Genomic DNA, 15,765 nt, shown 5'->3' on the forward strand with positions numbered 1-15,765 from the left:
AGGGTGGTGCACTGCCAGAGGGAGTGGTGGAGACTGGTACAGTTACAGCGTTTAAATTACACCATCTGGATGGGTACATAAACAGGAAGGGTTTAGAGGGATATCGGCCAAATGGGAGTAAATTACTTCAGATATCTGGTCAGCATGGACAAGTTGGACTCAAGGTTTTTGGTGGGGAAGGATGGATATTAGCTCTGAGAGACACGAGGCTGATCTGCCCCTTTTCCTTCCAACAGCAGGCTGTGAGCGCCAGGAGGCTGGATCCCTGACACTGCCACAGTCCCTCTGGGCTGGCACCACCAGCGTCAGAATAAATTCAATGTTTGAGTTTCTGGAGTGAGGCTTGAACTTTTGACCCTTTGATTCAGAGGTAAGAGTGCTCACTGTTGTACAGTGCTGGTAATAGTTCATGGTCCATCACATCAGCTCCACTTCCTTCTGATAATTTAATGCATAATCCTTCCTGTTGCTTTCTGTTCACGATACTGGAGCACTCCAAATCTGAGTTTAAGAGTGGGCAGATTAAGTTGGAATTGTATAAAATGCTAGTTAGGCCACAGCGAGAGTACTGTTTGAAGTTCTCAAATTCTATACCATGACGGCATCATAGCCCAAGCAGTTCATAGGGCTGCTCTCTCACTGGAGAGAGAGAGAGAGACAGAGACAGAGACAGAGAGAGAAAGAGAGACGACTGCTGGTGGTTTAACCTGAGGGGCACCACACCTCGAGTGAGGGGGAGAATTAAGAAGGTGAATCCTTCACGTGAACCTCCATTATCAGAACTTGAAAACACTCCATTGGTATTACTGTGCATTGCCAACCAGCCATCTGAGCTAACTAAGTCCCATCATTCCACACACTTATAGGAAGCATTTGATTGCTCTGGAGAGGGTGCAGAGAAGATTTATCAGGATGTTGCCCAGTCTGGGAGAGATTCACCAAGATGTTTTGCCCAGTCTGGGAGATGTTTATCAGGATGTTGCCCAGTCTGGGAGAGATTTACCAAGATGTTGCCCAGTCTGGGAGAGATTTATCAGGATGATGCCCAGTCTGGGAGAGATTTATCAGGATGTTGCCCAGTGTGGGAGAGATTTACCAGGATGTTGCCCAGTCTGGAAAGGTACAGTGATGAACAGACTGGAGCTGTTTTCCTTAGAGCAGAGGAGATTGAGAGGGGACATGACTGAGATGTGTACAATTCTGAGAGGCATAGACAGCGTGGACAGGCAGAAATGTTTTGCCTTGGTGAATACATTTAAGATAAGGGGCAGAAACGGTTTACAGGAAATGTATAGATGATCTTTTTTTACCCAGAGGGTTGTGGGAATGTGAAACTTGGTGACTGTAAGATGCCAGGGCATACTCCATCATCATCATCATCACTGACAGTCCCTCACAGATCAGGGTGACTCTGTCCCACTCTCAGTGTGAGTCCGTTGGTGGCTGTACAAACCAATGCAGCTACCACAGGCTCTGTTACACAGGGGAACAGGTGGCGGTCGCAGGAGGGGCATTGGTGTGACAGCGTGCTCCTTACGCTGTTTTCGCCTTGCTTCCACTTTTTCCCCTGACCGCAAGTTTCCAGGTGCTCAACACCTATCCTCGTCCACTTTGGACGGTCTTGGGCCAGTGGTTCTCAGGTGTCTGAGGGGATGGTGCACTGTGCTAGTGAGGCTTCGAGGATATCCCTGCAACACTTCCTCTGTCCACCTGGGGCTTGCCTGCTTGGGGAGTCTCACTGACCAATTCCCAACACTCCCTACCACTTCTCACCTATCACCATCCCACCTGCCTTCCCCAGCCCCACCCCTCCTCTCCCTATTTATTTCCCATGCCCCTCCCCCCTGTCCCATTTCTGAAGCAGGATCTTCTGAAGGAGACCCAAAACATCAACTTTCCTGCTCCCCTGACACTGCCTGGCCTGCTGTGTTCCTCCAGCTCCACGCTGTGTGTTATCTCTGACTCCTGCATCGGCTGTTCTTACTATCTCTAAGAATAATGAGGTGGTTGTTTTTGACTGGTATGGAAGCAGTGGGCCGAAGGGCCTGTTTCTGTGTGGTAGAGATCTGTACCTTTCTCATGTAAAGCACTGCAGAGACATGGAACCTATGATTTAAATCTGATCAAAAGCCAACGATATTAAGCGACATGAATCCAGGACAGATGGTGTTAGGATGATCTCATTGCCTGTCTGGCTTTGATTTCATGTGCTTTCATCTAAGCTTTGTTGAGGGATGTTAATTCTGGGGAGAAACTGGACAGATTGAAGTTTTTCTCCCTAGAGCAGAGAAGCATAAGAGACGGTCAGATCTGGTACGGCACTAACTTTGAAAAGTAAGCACTACAAATGCTGAAGAGGTGTGAAAGTGGAAAGTCAACGCAGAAAGTGCTGATGCAGCTCAACAGGGGCTGGCAGCATCTGTCTCCTTCAGGAACTGGAGAAAAGCCACATCAAACTTGAAGCAGTAACAGGGCTCCTGTCTCCGAATGTGCTGTCAGACCTGCTGGGTTCCTCCAGCACTTTCTGTTTTTACATCAGAGGTGGAAGGAGCAAATTGAGATAAATTCTTTGCAGGGTGAGGTGAGGTGGGGGTTGGGGGTGTGGCGGGTGTGGGGAGATGTTTTATGTGGCTGGTTGCTGTAGTCAGGGAACTACTGCCTGAAAAGAAGCAACTATGAAGCATGGGAAGTAATGGTCTAGTGGTATTATCCTGATGCTATGAGCCCAGGTAGTGGTTTGAGAATCTGGGTTCAAACCCCACTGTGGTAGAATCTGAGATAACAAGGTGTAGCGCTGTGTGAACACAGCAGGCTAAGCAGCATTTGAGGAGCAAGAAAGCTGACGTTTTGGGCCTAGACTGAAAATTTTCTGAAGAAGGGTCTAGGCCTGAAACGTCAGCTTTCCTGATCCTCTGATGCTGCTTGGCCTGCTGTGTTCATCCGGCTTCACACTGTGTTATCTCAGTTTCTTCAGCATTGGCAGTTCCTCTTATCTCTGAAACAGGGTGAAATCTGAACTCAGTTTTCTCAAAAAAAATCTGTAAGTAAGAGTCAAAATGACAACTATTAAGAGGTTTTTCTACAGAAAAACTACATCCAGTTCAGTAATGCCCTTCAGAAAAAGCAAATCCCCCTGGTCTGGCCTACATGTCACTCCAGACCCACAGCCAATGTGGCTGACTCCCCACTGCCCTCTGGGCAATTAGGGAGGGGCAATAAATGACAGACTGACCAGTGATGCCCTTAACTTCTGACTGAACAAAGCAGGAAGAAAAGGAGATTTTCATAGAGGTTGATACTTAGGGTGGGGCAGGTGGAGGGAATTGCAAAGCTCTGGAGCGATGTAGGAGAGATGTTGGGGGACAATACAGACCAATTGGGTGTTTCAAAGGGTCAAAAAAAGCATGATGGGTTGAGTAGTCTCTTTGAACATGTGAAGGTTGGGTTGATGCCAAGACAAAAACTCATCTTGATGAAGACCTTTGGACACTCCGTTATCTGCTTGGGCTGGTGCTGGTCTGTGATTGAATTCTTCTGGCGATTACCAACTGCAATAAAATCATAGCTAGAGGCAATTAAACTTGTAGGGGCCACACCTTGGGTGATCGAGACTCTTTAAAACTTACCGGTGGCCCTCACATTCTCCCATTTCGTCAACTCCTAAAGCTGTGCATGCTGCTATGGGACATTACAAATTCCAATTCTTGAAGATCTTGGTTTTCTTCACTCTTAGTGTTGGGCGCGCGAGGTGAGTATTCTGAACCAGCTGGGTTCTTGTTGTTATTGTGGTAGATGGTAACGTTTCTGGTTGGGGATTTGTGTTGAGTGTTGCTTCCCTTCAGCCCGAGCTGGGATGGCTATTCCCAGTTTGTTCAGGGGAATGTCAAATAGAGCTGCTAGCTCTCCAACCGCCTTTTCTTCACCAGCTCTTGAGCTCTAAGCAAAGGCTTTGCTGGGGTACCCGCTGTTGACGTGCTGAGGAAGTGTCAACGGACCTGAAACGTTAACTCCGCAGATGCTGCTGGGACCTGCTGAGCTTTTCCAGCAATTTCTGATTTTGTTAAGTTATCCTACCCCACTTCACTTGTTAAAACAAAATTCCTTGGAAGTTAGCCATAACTGGCAAGCCTGGCATCTTGTTACTTTGACAGGGTGGTGTTGAGCCGTCTTTCTTGAACCACTGCGAACCTTGCATCTTAGGACCCACTCACAGTGTTGTCCTGGATTCCACAGTAAAGAATTAAGAGCAGAAGACCATTCGGCCCTTCAATCCTGTGCTAGCATTCAATAAACTCATGGTTGAGCAAACTGGCTTCAACTGCTTGTCCCTGTCACCTCCTTTTTAGCCAACAATCCATCTCCAACTACTTTCAACATGTCCAATAATCCGCACCTCCACAGCTCTCTGTGCTCACCAAGCCCTTGGAGAGAAAAGAAATCTCTCTTATCGATCAAAAATTCATTAAAACAGCTTTAAAAAAATACCCAGCCAGCCCTACTCGCTGGGAACGAGAAATCTAAAGATTAACGACCCTCTGAGAGAAAAAATCCTTTCTCGTCTCCATCACAAATTGGCCAGTACATTTCCCTGTTGTAGCTTCATTGCGTTAAAGCAAGGGAGAGGATGTCATGCAGGATTTGTCTCCTGTGTCCCCAAAATTTAAAAGGTACTACTACTGAGAGCGATTCAAAGTGTGCAGTTTGAATGACTTGCTTTTCTCGAACCGTAATCTCTCTCAGCATTTCCACTGCACTCTGTTCCCAGCCAAAAATCTGTACATTGATATAATTCAGTTGCTTCCAAGGGTGCTTGGGCACTGTCATAGCACTAATTGCTTGGAAAGGACACTCACTACATAGGCCAAATCAGCTGTCCTGCACGCAGCAGTATCCTACCCTTGGCACTCAGGTCAATGATTGCTTTCATCTGCTCTCGAACTGGAGCTGCTCTTTCAAGATTGCGATGCTGCCTCTGACAGTAAGAAAGTTTGCGTGCTGCTCACAGTCGGTTGTCACCCTGCGTGAAAGGCAGGTGGGAGAATTTCAGTCTGCTGGCAGTGGCTGGGAGGCTAGAGCTAAAAATGCCATTCCATAATCAAAGATAGCCTTAGTGTCTGTGTGATAATGGGAACTGCAGATGCTGGAGAATCAGAGCCTCTGATGAAGGGCCTAGGCCCAAAACGTCAGCTGTTGTGCTCCTGAGATGCTGCTTGGCCTGCTGTGTTCATCCAGATTCACACTTTGTTATCTTAGTGTCTGTGTGTTTAGAGATAGTAAGATTTGCCAATGCCGGAGTCAGAGATAACACAGTGTAGAACTGGATGAACACAGCGGGCCAGGCGGCATCAGAGGAGCAGGAAGGTTGATGTTTCTGAATTTCTGAAGAAGGGTACGGACCTGAAAGATCAGCATTCCTGCTCCTCTGATGCTGCCTGGCTTGCTGTGTTCCTCCAGCTCCACACTGTATAATGTCTGTGTATTTAGCTGTGCTTTTGGGTGTGTGTGTGTGTTCGTGTTTGTGTGTGTATGTCTGTGTGTGTGTCCGTGTATTTGTCTGTGTGTGTGCATGTCTGTATGTATGTGTGCGTGTATCTGTGTGTGTGTGTGTCTGTGTATGTGTTGGTGTGTCTCTGTGTGAATGTGTGTACACTTATACATGCACTGCCTCTCTATGGTGTACAGTGCAAATGGAAACAGCTGTGATCAGACATAAAAGTCAGTTTGTGGGCAGTCTGATTACATGTATTCAAATTGATTGAAAGGACAGAAACAGGCCATTCAGCCTGACAGAAAAATGTTGGTAATTATTTTTCACAGAAGCAGCCTCCCCCACCTTTTACCTCACCCAATCTGTATGTCCGTCTATCTTCCCTTATTTAGCTCCTTCTTAGCATCTATCACACTGCTTCCCTTGGGCAGGAGTCAGTGACTTTTCTTTCAATGCACTGATGGGACAAGGGCATCACTGGCCAGGCAGCATTTATTGTCCACCCCTAATCGCCCAGAGCGCTGTTAAGAGTCAACCACATTGCTGTGGGTCTGGAGTCACATATAGCACAGACCAGGCAGTTTCCTTCTCCAAAGGGCATTAGGATTCCCACCAACACCCCGCCCCCCCCAACAATGGTAATGGTTTCATGGTTTTAGACTCTTAATCCCAGATTCTTTTATTGAATTCAAATTCTACCATCTGCTGTGGCAGAATTCGAGCCCAGGTCCCCAGTACCTTGGCTGAGTTTCTAGATTAATACTCCAGTGAGAATACCACCCCAGACCATCACCTCCCCTTAACCCTGTCGTGATAATCTGAGAAAATGCTGAGGTATGCAGGTTCCGAAAGATTTAGTTAATAAAATGTGGAATAACAAGCCGGTCTCAGTAGTGGCGACCATGACAACCCTTCTTGATTGTTGCAAAAATGCACAGCAGGTTCAGTAATCTCCTTTAGGGAAGGAAATCTGCCATCCTTACCTGGTCTGGCCTACATGTGACTCCAGACTAAAGCCAACGTGGCTGACTCCAAACTGCCCTCTGGAGTAGCTGAGCGAGCCATGCAGGACAAAGGCACTGAGGGAATGGGCAAGAGATCTTGGGCCTCGCCAGCAACACCCACATCTGACACAAAGCAATAAAGAGTGCTTTAAAACCCTCATCAACCTGAAATCTCTGCTCTAAATTCTTGCTCAAATGAATGTGGCATCAGAGAACCGGCACTCCAGCATTGTTTCCTCTTTTACCGTACTCCCCCGAGCTGCACGGATATTTTCCCCACCTCTTTCAAGACGGAGACTCACCATCTGACGCTCTTTGTACATTTTACTGGCCGTAGTCTCCGCTGGCAGAAGTTAGCATTTATCACTTAGTGTTATTTGTGCCTGAGAAGGTATGGCTGAATGTTTATGTGTTTCCAATGTGCTGACAGTGCGGTTTCAGGGAACACACCTTATGTTGGAGTTTTACTCTGAGGCAAGGCAGCTAAATACAAGGGTGATGGGATACTCTCTGCTCGCCTGGATGGGTGTAGCTCCAACAATACTCAAGAAGTGTAGAATGAAACAGTAGCCTAGTGGTAGCCCAGAGACACAGGTAATATCCTGGGGACCTGGGTTTGAATCCCGTCCATGGCAGGTGGTGGAGTTCAAATTCAATTTTAAAAAAAGTCGGGAATGAAATGAAAAATCATTGTCAATTGTCGGGAAAATCCCAACTAATGACCTGAAAGGGAAGGAAACTGTCATCCTTATCTGTTCTGGCCTGCATGTGACTCCAGACCCACAACAATGTAGGTTTGACTCTTAACTGCCCTCTGGGCAATTAGGGATGGGTAATAAATGCTGGCTCAGCCAATGATGCCCTCATCCCATGAATGAATTAAGAAAAGAAAAATGAGACGTAGGGATGGTGTATGATGAGCAGGAGAACTTTTAGCTGGTGCTGTTCCCATGAGATGTTGCCCTCGACCTCCTACTTGACAGAGTTAATGTGTTTGCAAGATGCTCTTAAAGATGAATGCTACAGTGCATCTTGCATATGGTAGGCATTGGATCCACTCCACTGAAGATTGAAGGTCATGGGTGGGATGCCAATCAAGAGGGCTGCTTTACTCCTGGATGGTACAGAATTTCTTGAGTGTTGTTGGGGCTGCACCCATCCAGTCAAGCTGGGAGTATTCCCTCACACTTGCATTTAGAAGCATTGCCTTGCTGACGGTAACACTGGACAAATCAGATCCCAGAGTGAAACCCGGCTTGATAGATTGCAAGTTTTATTTCAGCAGTTTGGTGTTCAGTCACTGCACATTTCACAAGCAGCTGCCAATTTCACTCCTAACATGAAAAAGAAGTTTGTTACACAAACAAGAATAAAGCTATAATTATAACTGATAATTTAGAAAGGTCTTAACAAAAATAGCAACATTTTTAACCTTGTTTTTCCCAGCCACAATTTTTGCAGACACTCAACCCCAATGAACTGTCACTCCTATCTTTGCTCTTTAATTACTCAACTGGCAAGGTTGTAAGCTTTTCCTCTCACTCTTTCCACACATTCCGTACATGCGATTCCTCATTTCATCCAGAGATTCAAAAACACAGGTTAACTCAAACTTAATGTGCTTACAGAGCCTTAAGAGAAACTCAGGCTCCCAAACCTTCTGTTGGACTTCTAATAAACTAAAGACTTCTTTCCAAACTTAAAAGCCTTCCACAAACCAACCTTTCCTTCTTCTGATGTCTTTTCTTCTAAATTTAAAATGATAGTGGCCCCTATCCATTTGTTCCTCTGTAGGTCTTAAATTGCAACTGATTGAAAATGCCTGGTAGCTTGCTAATCATTTAACTTAAATTTCTTGGACATGTGTTAAAAAATGACTTTCTGGTCTTTTAAACAAAGTACACTTCATGGAACTAAAACTAAAAACCTCATTTACCTCTTCCCTAAAATCCTAATTCCCAAATGATCATAATATATTACAAACCCATACAACCATAGCCTGTAACTGTGCTACAGCAGATTAATTGGGCATAATGGTCAGCAAGGTTTTTATTGCATCACATGGTATTTGCTGACACCAAACATTCACAGGTTAACGAATGTTTTTAAATAGCTGGCCTTGGATTGAAGGAAACAGACTCAATCTTCCTTGCGATTAAATTAAGTGCTGATTAAAGGAAGGTGAGGCATTGGTGAAATGCGCCAAGTTTCCAGTAGTAAATTTATCAGAAAACAATGCTCTTTTCTAAACATGAAATTAGCCCTTCTGTTAGAATCAATAGCAGAATAGGGCTGCAGAGGGAGAGGGAGAGAAAAATGCAGAGTTAAAACTGGACTTGGATTCCCAGGCCACCAATTACGGATAGATATTTGTTCATATCAATGTTTCAAGACACTTTTTTGTTTGTTAAAGCAACAAAAGGAGGAAGTCTAACACTTAGGAAAGGTCTTCCTGTACCTGCTCAATAAGTCCTCTTACTTTTAACAGCCTTCGCTATGTGTTTCTGGCATCTTGTGGGAAGTCAGTGTAGTACTGTGTTCCAAAACCAGTCTGTCTTTTGATGTATAGTGCTCAAACATAAGTGCTACCACTTGCACAATTCAGCCCATTGTGTCTGTCGAATAAACTGGCCACCCATTCTAAGCCCATTTACCATAACCATTACAGGTTACAAAATTTTGAGTGCAGAGGGCTTTTCATTGAGTGAAGGGTTTCCACACCAACCAGCAAGCTGGACAATGGTTTCCAGGCTCCCACCCCACCCCCAAAACCATCTGTTGACAAAGTTTTCCCTCAAGCCCATCAGTGCCCCCTTGGTAACTAACCACTCCACCAGGAGAAAATAGATTACAGAGTGCACCTTTGGGCTGTGGGAGGAAACCCCATGCACAACCTGTGGGTGGAGTTGAACCCAGGTCCATTTAGCTGTGAGGTAGCAGTGCTAACGCTGAGCCACCCTGACACCACATGAAGGGCTACTTAACCCTTAGTCTAGCCCGTTGCCAATTCAAAGCGTGGAGCTGGATGAACACAACAGGCCCAGCAGCATCTCAGGAGCACAAAAGCTGACGTTTCGGGCCGAGACCCTTCATCAGAAAAGGGGGATGGGGAAAGGGTTCTGAAATAAATAGGGAGAGACGGGGAGGTGGATTAAAGATGGAGAGAAAAGAAGATAGGTGGAGAGGAGAGTATAGGTGGGGAGGTAGGGAGGGGATAGATCAGTCCGGGGAGGATGGACAGGTCAAGAAGGCGGGATAAGGTTAGTAGGTAGGAGATGGAGGTGTGGCGTGAGGTGGGAGGAAGGGATGGGTGAGAGGAATAACAGGTTAGGGAGGCGGGAACGAGCTGGGCTGGTTTTGGGATGCAGTGGGGGGAGGGGAGATTTTGAAGCTTGTGAAATCCACATTGATACCATTGGGCTGCAGGGTTCCCAAGCAGAATATGAGTTTCTGTTCCTGCAAACTTCAGGTGGCATCATTGTGGCACTGCAGGAGGCCCATGATGGACATGTCGTCTGAGGAATGGGAGGGGGAGTGGAAATGGTTCGTGACTGGGAGGTGCAGTTGTTTGGTTTTTCCCTGTCACTATCTCTTACTTATAAAGTGATCTCCAACCTATGTCACAAAAGTTACTCATTTCAATCTCTGATTTATTTGTTAGATTTGTGCAAATATCTTATCAAATGTGTTATGGAAATCATTCTAAACACAGTCTAATTTATCATGTTGGCAAACTGCCCAAAAATTTCTAGGAGATTAGTCTGCCATGACCTATCTCCCATTAAAACTAAGTTGTCATTACCTGAGCAAGCATTCAGTCAGACTGCTTGCTCATGACAGATTCCCCACTGATCGTGCTAATCTGAAACAAGTTTTTATTCCATCACAGGATGTGTGTATACCCGGCTGGGCCCAGCATTGACTGCCCGTCCATAATTGTCCCTTGAGAAGTTGGGTGTTGAACTACCTTCTAGATCTGCTACTGTCTGTATTGTGTCAGTGCACCCGCCAACGCTGATCAATTCCCGCTCCTCCTCTTAAAATGCTCCTTAAAAGTGACCTTCTGGCCCAAGCACCTCCCCTGAGTGGGTATCTCCTTTTGCAAACTACTTTGAGACTTGTTACACCACCATAGGAGATATACAAATGCAAGCTGTCGTTGTCCCACATTGATGATCCTGAGCGAGTGAGCAGGTCATTGAGCCGTACAGCACAGAAACACACTCTTCAGTTCGACTCCTCCACGCTGACCAGGTATCCCAAATTAATCTAGTCCCATTTGCCAGCATTGGGCCCATATCGCTCTGAACCCTTCCTATTCATGTCCCCATCCAGATGACTTTTAAATGCTGTAATTGTACCGGCCCCCACCACTTCCTCTGGCAGCTCGTTCCATACACGCACCATCCTCTGTGTGAAAAAGTTGCCCCTCAGGTCCCCTTTAAATCTTTCCCCTCTCACCTTAAATCTGTGCCCTCTAGGTTTGGATTCCCCTACCCTGGGGAAAAGGCCTTGGCTATTCACCCTATCCACGCCCCTCATGATTTTATAAACCTCTATAAGGTCACCTCCTCAGCCTCTGACACTCCAGGGAAAATAGCCCCAGTCTATTCACCCTCTCCCTGCAGCTCAAACCCCACCAACACCCTTGAAAATCTTTCCTGAACCCTTTCAAGTTTCACAACATCCTTCCTACAGCAGGGAGACCAGAATCGAATACAGTATTCCAAAAGTGGCCTCACCAATGTCCTGTACAGTTGCAACACGGCATGCTACATAAATGAAGTTTTTTTGGAATTCTTTCTCCTCAGTGGAATCTGGGCCATTGATTATATTCAAGGCTGAGTTAGATGAGTTTCGAATTGACAAGAGAGTGAACAGTAATGGATGGAGGGGGCACTTGGAGAAAGGTAGAGGAAGAGCTTGGAAAAGGCGGGTTGTGATGGCAGTGGACAGGAACATGGAGCTAAGGCTACAAAGAGGTCAGACATTATCTTATCAAATGGCAGAACAGGCTCCAGGGGCCAAATGGCCCACTCCCCTTCCTTGTAATTTAGCAGCTTAAGAGTCCCACAAGGATAGGATAAAATTTTATTTCTTCTGTAGGATGTGAGCATCACTAACAAGTCTGGAATTAACTGCTTGTCCCTAATGGCCCCCAGGACTGAATGATTTACTCAGCCATTTCAAAGGAATTTCAGCTGCGTTGGAGTGTTTGAGCTACAGGGAGAGGCTGAATAGCCCAGGGCTATTTTTCCTGGAGCGTTGGGGGCTGAGGGGTGACCTTATAGAGGTTTATAAAATCATGAGGGGCATGGAAAGGGGGAATAGCCAAGGTCTTTTCCTCAGGGTAGGAGAGTCCAAAACTAGAGGGCATAGGTTTAAGGTGAGAGGGGAAAGATATAAAGGGGACCTGAGGGGCAACTTTCTCATACAGGGGGTGATGCATGAATGGAACAAGCTGCCAGAGAAAGTGGTGTGGGCTGGTACAATTACATTTAAATGGCATCTGGATGGGTATATTTGAAGGGTTTAGAGGAATATGGGCCAAATGCTGGCAAACAGGACTAGATTAATTTAGGATACTTAGTCAGCACGGATGAGTTGGATCGAAGGGTCTGTTTCTGTGCTGTACATCTCTATGACAATATGACAATTGACAGTCAGCCATATTGCTGTGGATCTGGAGTCACATATAGGCCAGACCCAGTAAGGATGAAGGATTTCCCTCCTCAAAGGAGGTAAGTGAACCAGATGGGGGCTTTTCTTTTCAACAAAAAGAATCAGCAACTGTTGTCACAGTCACCATCATGAAAACCAAGCTTTGATTCCAAATGTATTAATTTCACCAGGGACTGGGACAGGATTCGAACGCATGACCCTACAGTAATGCCCAGGGCCTCTGGGTTACTGGTCCAGTGTCACTCCACCACTATGGCCCCTTCATGCCCCAAAGCAATGTTGTTAATGAGTGCGCCAGGGACAGTGTCATTTGCTGTGGACATTTTTTAACTTTACTGTCCTAGGTTCCAGGAATAAGCCGCTCTCTTCCTGTTTTCTTGCAGACCTTCTTCTCTTCAGGATTGCTCTGGAAACGGCCCTGTTAAAGGTACAATCTATGCACAATCTATCCAGGGTGGGGGAGAGAAATAAACGATGGACCAAGTTGGGCGGCATTGGCACGGGGAACTGAAGCGTCTACTGTCTGAGAATAGGGAGACAGTTCCAGCCTTAGCATCTCATTGAATAGATTTCACTGAAATGCCAACACGTACCCACTGGCTACTAAACTAGCAAGGAGTTACCTTGGTCAAGTAGGGAAGGCGGAAAATCTGTGGAAAATGACAGACAAAAAGGACACAAAAGACGGAAATTGCCGGAAAAGTTCAGCAAGGTCTGGCAGCATCTGTGGAGAGAAATCAATGAACATTTCAGGTCCCTATCATTGAGTACTGATGAAGGGTTACTTTGCCCAAAGGTTAACTCAGATTTGTCACCACAGATGCTGCCAGACCTGCTGAGTTTTTCCGGCAATTTCTGTTTGTGCAGCTAAAACTGTCGTTTGTCCTGTCCCTGTTTAGTGAAAGCCTGTTCCAACATGACAACATTTATCCTCTATCAGGTGTGTCCTGAGTTGGTCAAGAGGGTTATGTCTGTGCAGGTTCCATCTCCTTGGTCGTGATTCTCTCCCGGGCCCATGTTACTGACTTGAGGTGAGCGTCCCTTCCTGTTTGCAGATTACCTCACGCGCTGTGACTTCAACGATGACAGCAAACCCTACTGTGACTGGGTCCAACCGGCACCTGGCAACGATGGAGACTGGGACCGCACCAAAGGCTCGGCTGTAGACAAGCCATCAGAGGACCATCCTGCACCTTGGGAGGCAGGCAATGGGACAGGTAGGATGGCGCTCAAGGTGGCACAGCAGGGTGGAGTGAACAGCTCGTTCTAGCCTTCAGCGGGGTAATTGGCTGCTGAATGGGTGGGTCAAGTGAAGACCCAGTATGTTGGAGGGTGCAGTCCACTCTTGATGGAATCTCTCAATCAGAGCTGTAGGGCTGAAGGAGGTCATTCTCCCCACTCTTGAGCTGAAAGATGTTTCTCTGTCTCATGAAGTCCCATTTGGATTCGATAGTGACTATCTTATACAGATGGCTCTCTTGGACTCCCCTGGTTTCAGATGCTTCTGTGCACTGGACTCTTAGGCTAACCTCTCAGATTGTACTGTCCATCTACTCTGAACCAGTTACGTCTCTATCTCTGCCTCCTCTAAGAGTGACTGCTGGCCGGCTCCTCGATTTCCAATAAACTGTTTTCTTCACATGTTACATGTACAATTCTTCCATCTTCCTTTCTCAGAGTCTCCACACCACGTGAACACCAACATCAGAGTTACATCATCATCATTAATGCACATGCAGCACGGTGGCTCAGTGGTTAGCACTGCAGCCTCACAGCGTCAGGGACCTGGGTTTGATTCCAGCCTCGGGCGCCTGGCTGTGTAGAGTTTGCGTGTTCTCCCTGCATCTGTGTGGGTTTCTTACAGGTGCTCCCATCTCCTCCTATGGGTCTAAAGATGTGCAGGTTAGAGTGAATCAGCCGTGCTAAATTGCCCCATAGTATCCAGGGGTGTGCAGGTTAGGTGGATTAACTATGGGAAATGGAAGGATAGGGTGTTGGGATGGATGCTCTTTGGAGGGTTGTTGTGGACTCAATGGACTCTATAGCTTGCTCCCATGCTGTACAGATTCTATTGATTCTACAAACATTCTCACGATACTGCATCTCCCCCCAAGTCCATACACCTTCTCTATATCCAAAGGACCAAATTATTTTGTAATCATAAAGACCACTGTTGGGTCTCTCCTCAGTCTGTGCTGGAGAACAGAGCCTAGTCTACTCAATCTCTCATGATAGTTCTAAACACTCGGACTCTTAGTCTATTTGTAATTCTTTTCCTTTCACCTCCTCTAGCTCTCTATGTCCTTTCCTTACTATGAAGACAAGAACAGGGCATGCTATGGGCAAGCGGTGGGATGTAGGACAAGCTCCATCGGAACAGTCAGTCAGGAATTCCCAAATATTTCCCAATCTGATCCAATCCTGAGGCTCAAAAATCTTGGCCATTGAGCAGTGAATGGGGATGGTGGGGGGGGAAGGTTTTGAATGGGAAGAGGTGGATAAAGACTAGCATAAAAGCTATTGTGCCCAATGGCCAGTTGTTGTGCTGTGAATGTTCAGTCACAGTGCTCCATGTGTTCTCCAACTTGGGAAATGGACAGAAATTCCCACCTTTTTAATTGAAAGACTGATTGAATGAGACGCCAATTTTCCCTTGTGCTGTTCTCTTAATAAATAGGTTACTACATCTACCTGGATGCTGGCAACTTCCCTCACCAGCAGTTGGTCCGGCTGGAAAGCCCAGCTGTGAACGTGACGGGAGACCTGTGTGTCGAGTTCTCGTATTACATGTATGGGAGGAGCAGCCTCAAAGTCCTGGTCAGCCAAGGCCTGTCGGAGTCGTTGCTGTGGAATCGCAACGGGCCCCAGAGCCATGCCTGGTTGACGGGGGCAGTCACCATCCCGAGGAAGACCGATGGCACCATTTGGGTGAGGCGCTGTTTCAATCCTGGCTGGGCGCAGGATTGGTTGGCTGGGGGGGAGGTGATGGGAGGCGTCAGGGCGTCCCCTTTAAGCACCACCACCCCCACCCCCACCTTGGCTCATTCCTTATCCTGGCCCACCGTGTGATCGATTCTCTGGCCCCTAACGGGAACAACCTGAACCTGGAGTGGGGGGGGGGGGGGCGGGGGGCGGTGGTGAACGTGTGTCGGTGGCGGCCAGCCATTCATGCACAGCAAGATCCCACGTACAGCACTGTCACAGTGACCAGGCAATTGGTTTTAAGATTTTGCTTGAGAACGCTTGGGGGCACAAACACCATTAACACCCCCGCCATGCTCCCCCCCCCCCCAACCTCTCACTTAAGTAGCACTATTTAATCTTTTACACTCACCTAAGGGAGAAGAAAAGAGAGCTTTGATGAAATATGTGAGCCTTTTCATGACTGTTTTCAAGGTCCCTTGTCCTGATTCTAGCCCATAAATCATGAGGCTTCTTGATCCAGTTATTTCCATAACTCTTGAGGGTGATTGGAATCATTAGTTTGACACCCAAGGGAATGTCAGACCAATGACTCCGATAGTTCTATAAGGGGAGGTGATGGCCTCGCTGTTATTATTGTTGAATGGTGAATCCAGTGACCCTGGTAAC

General features: G+C 46.7%; 1 protein-coding gene across 1 annotated transcript in view; it reads left to right on the top strand.

Annotated features, from left to right (window-relative positions):
• The first annotated feature begins 3,653 nt into the window (after positions 1-3,653).
• The window catches only part of LOC125448669 (zonadhesin-like), a 112,674-nt gene continuing 100,562 nt past the window's right edge, over positions 3,654-15,765 (top strand). Inside the window, exons 1-4 of the mRNA XM_059642657.1 lie at positions 3,654-3,748; positions 12,558-12,601; positions 13,230-13,391; positions 14,852-15,102. Coding sequence (XP_059498640.1) covers positions 3,681-3,748; positions 12,558-12,601; positions 13,230-13,391; positions 14,852-15,102 — 525 coding nt within the window. The 5' untranslated portion in view covers positions 3,654-3,680. The remainder of the gene's footprint in view (positions 3,749-12,557; positions 12,602-13,229; positions 13,392-14,851; positions 15,103-15,765) is intronic.

This window comes from Stegostoma tigrinum, chromosome 45 (assembly GCF_030684315.1).
Source record: "Stegostoma tigrinum isolate sSteTig4 chromosome 45, sSteTig4.hap1, whole genome shotgun sequence".
Classification (NCBI taxonomy): Eukaryota; Metazoa; Chordata; class Chondrichthyes; order Orectolobiformes; family Stegostomatidae; genus Stegostoma; species Stegostoma tigrinum.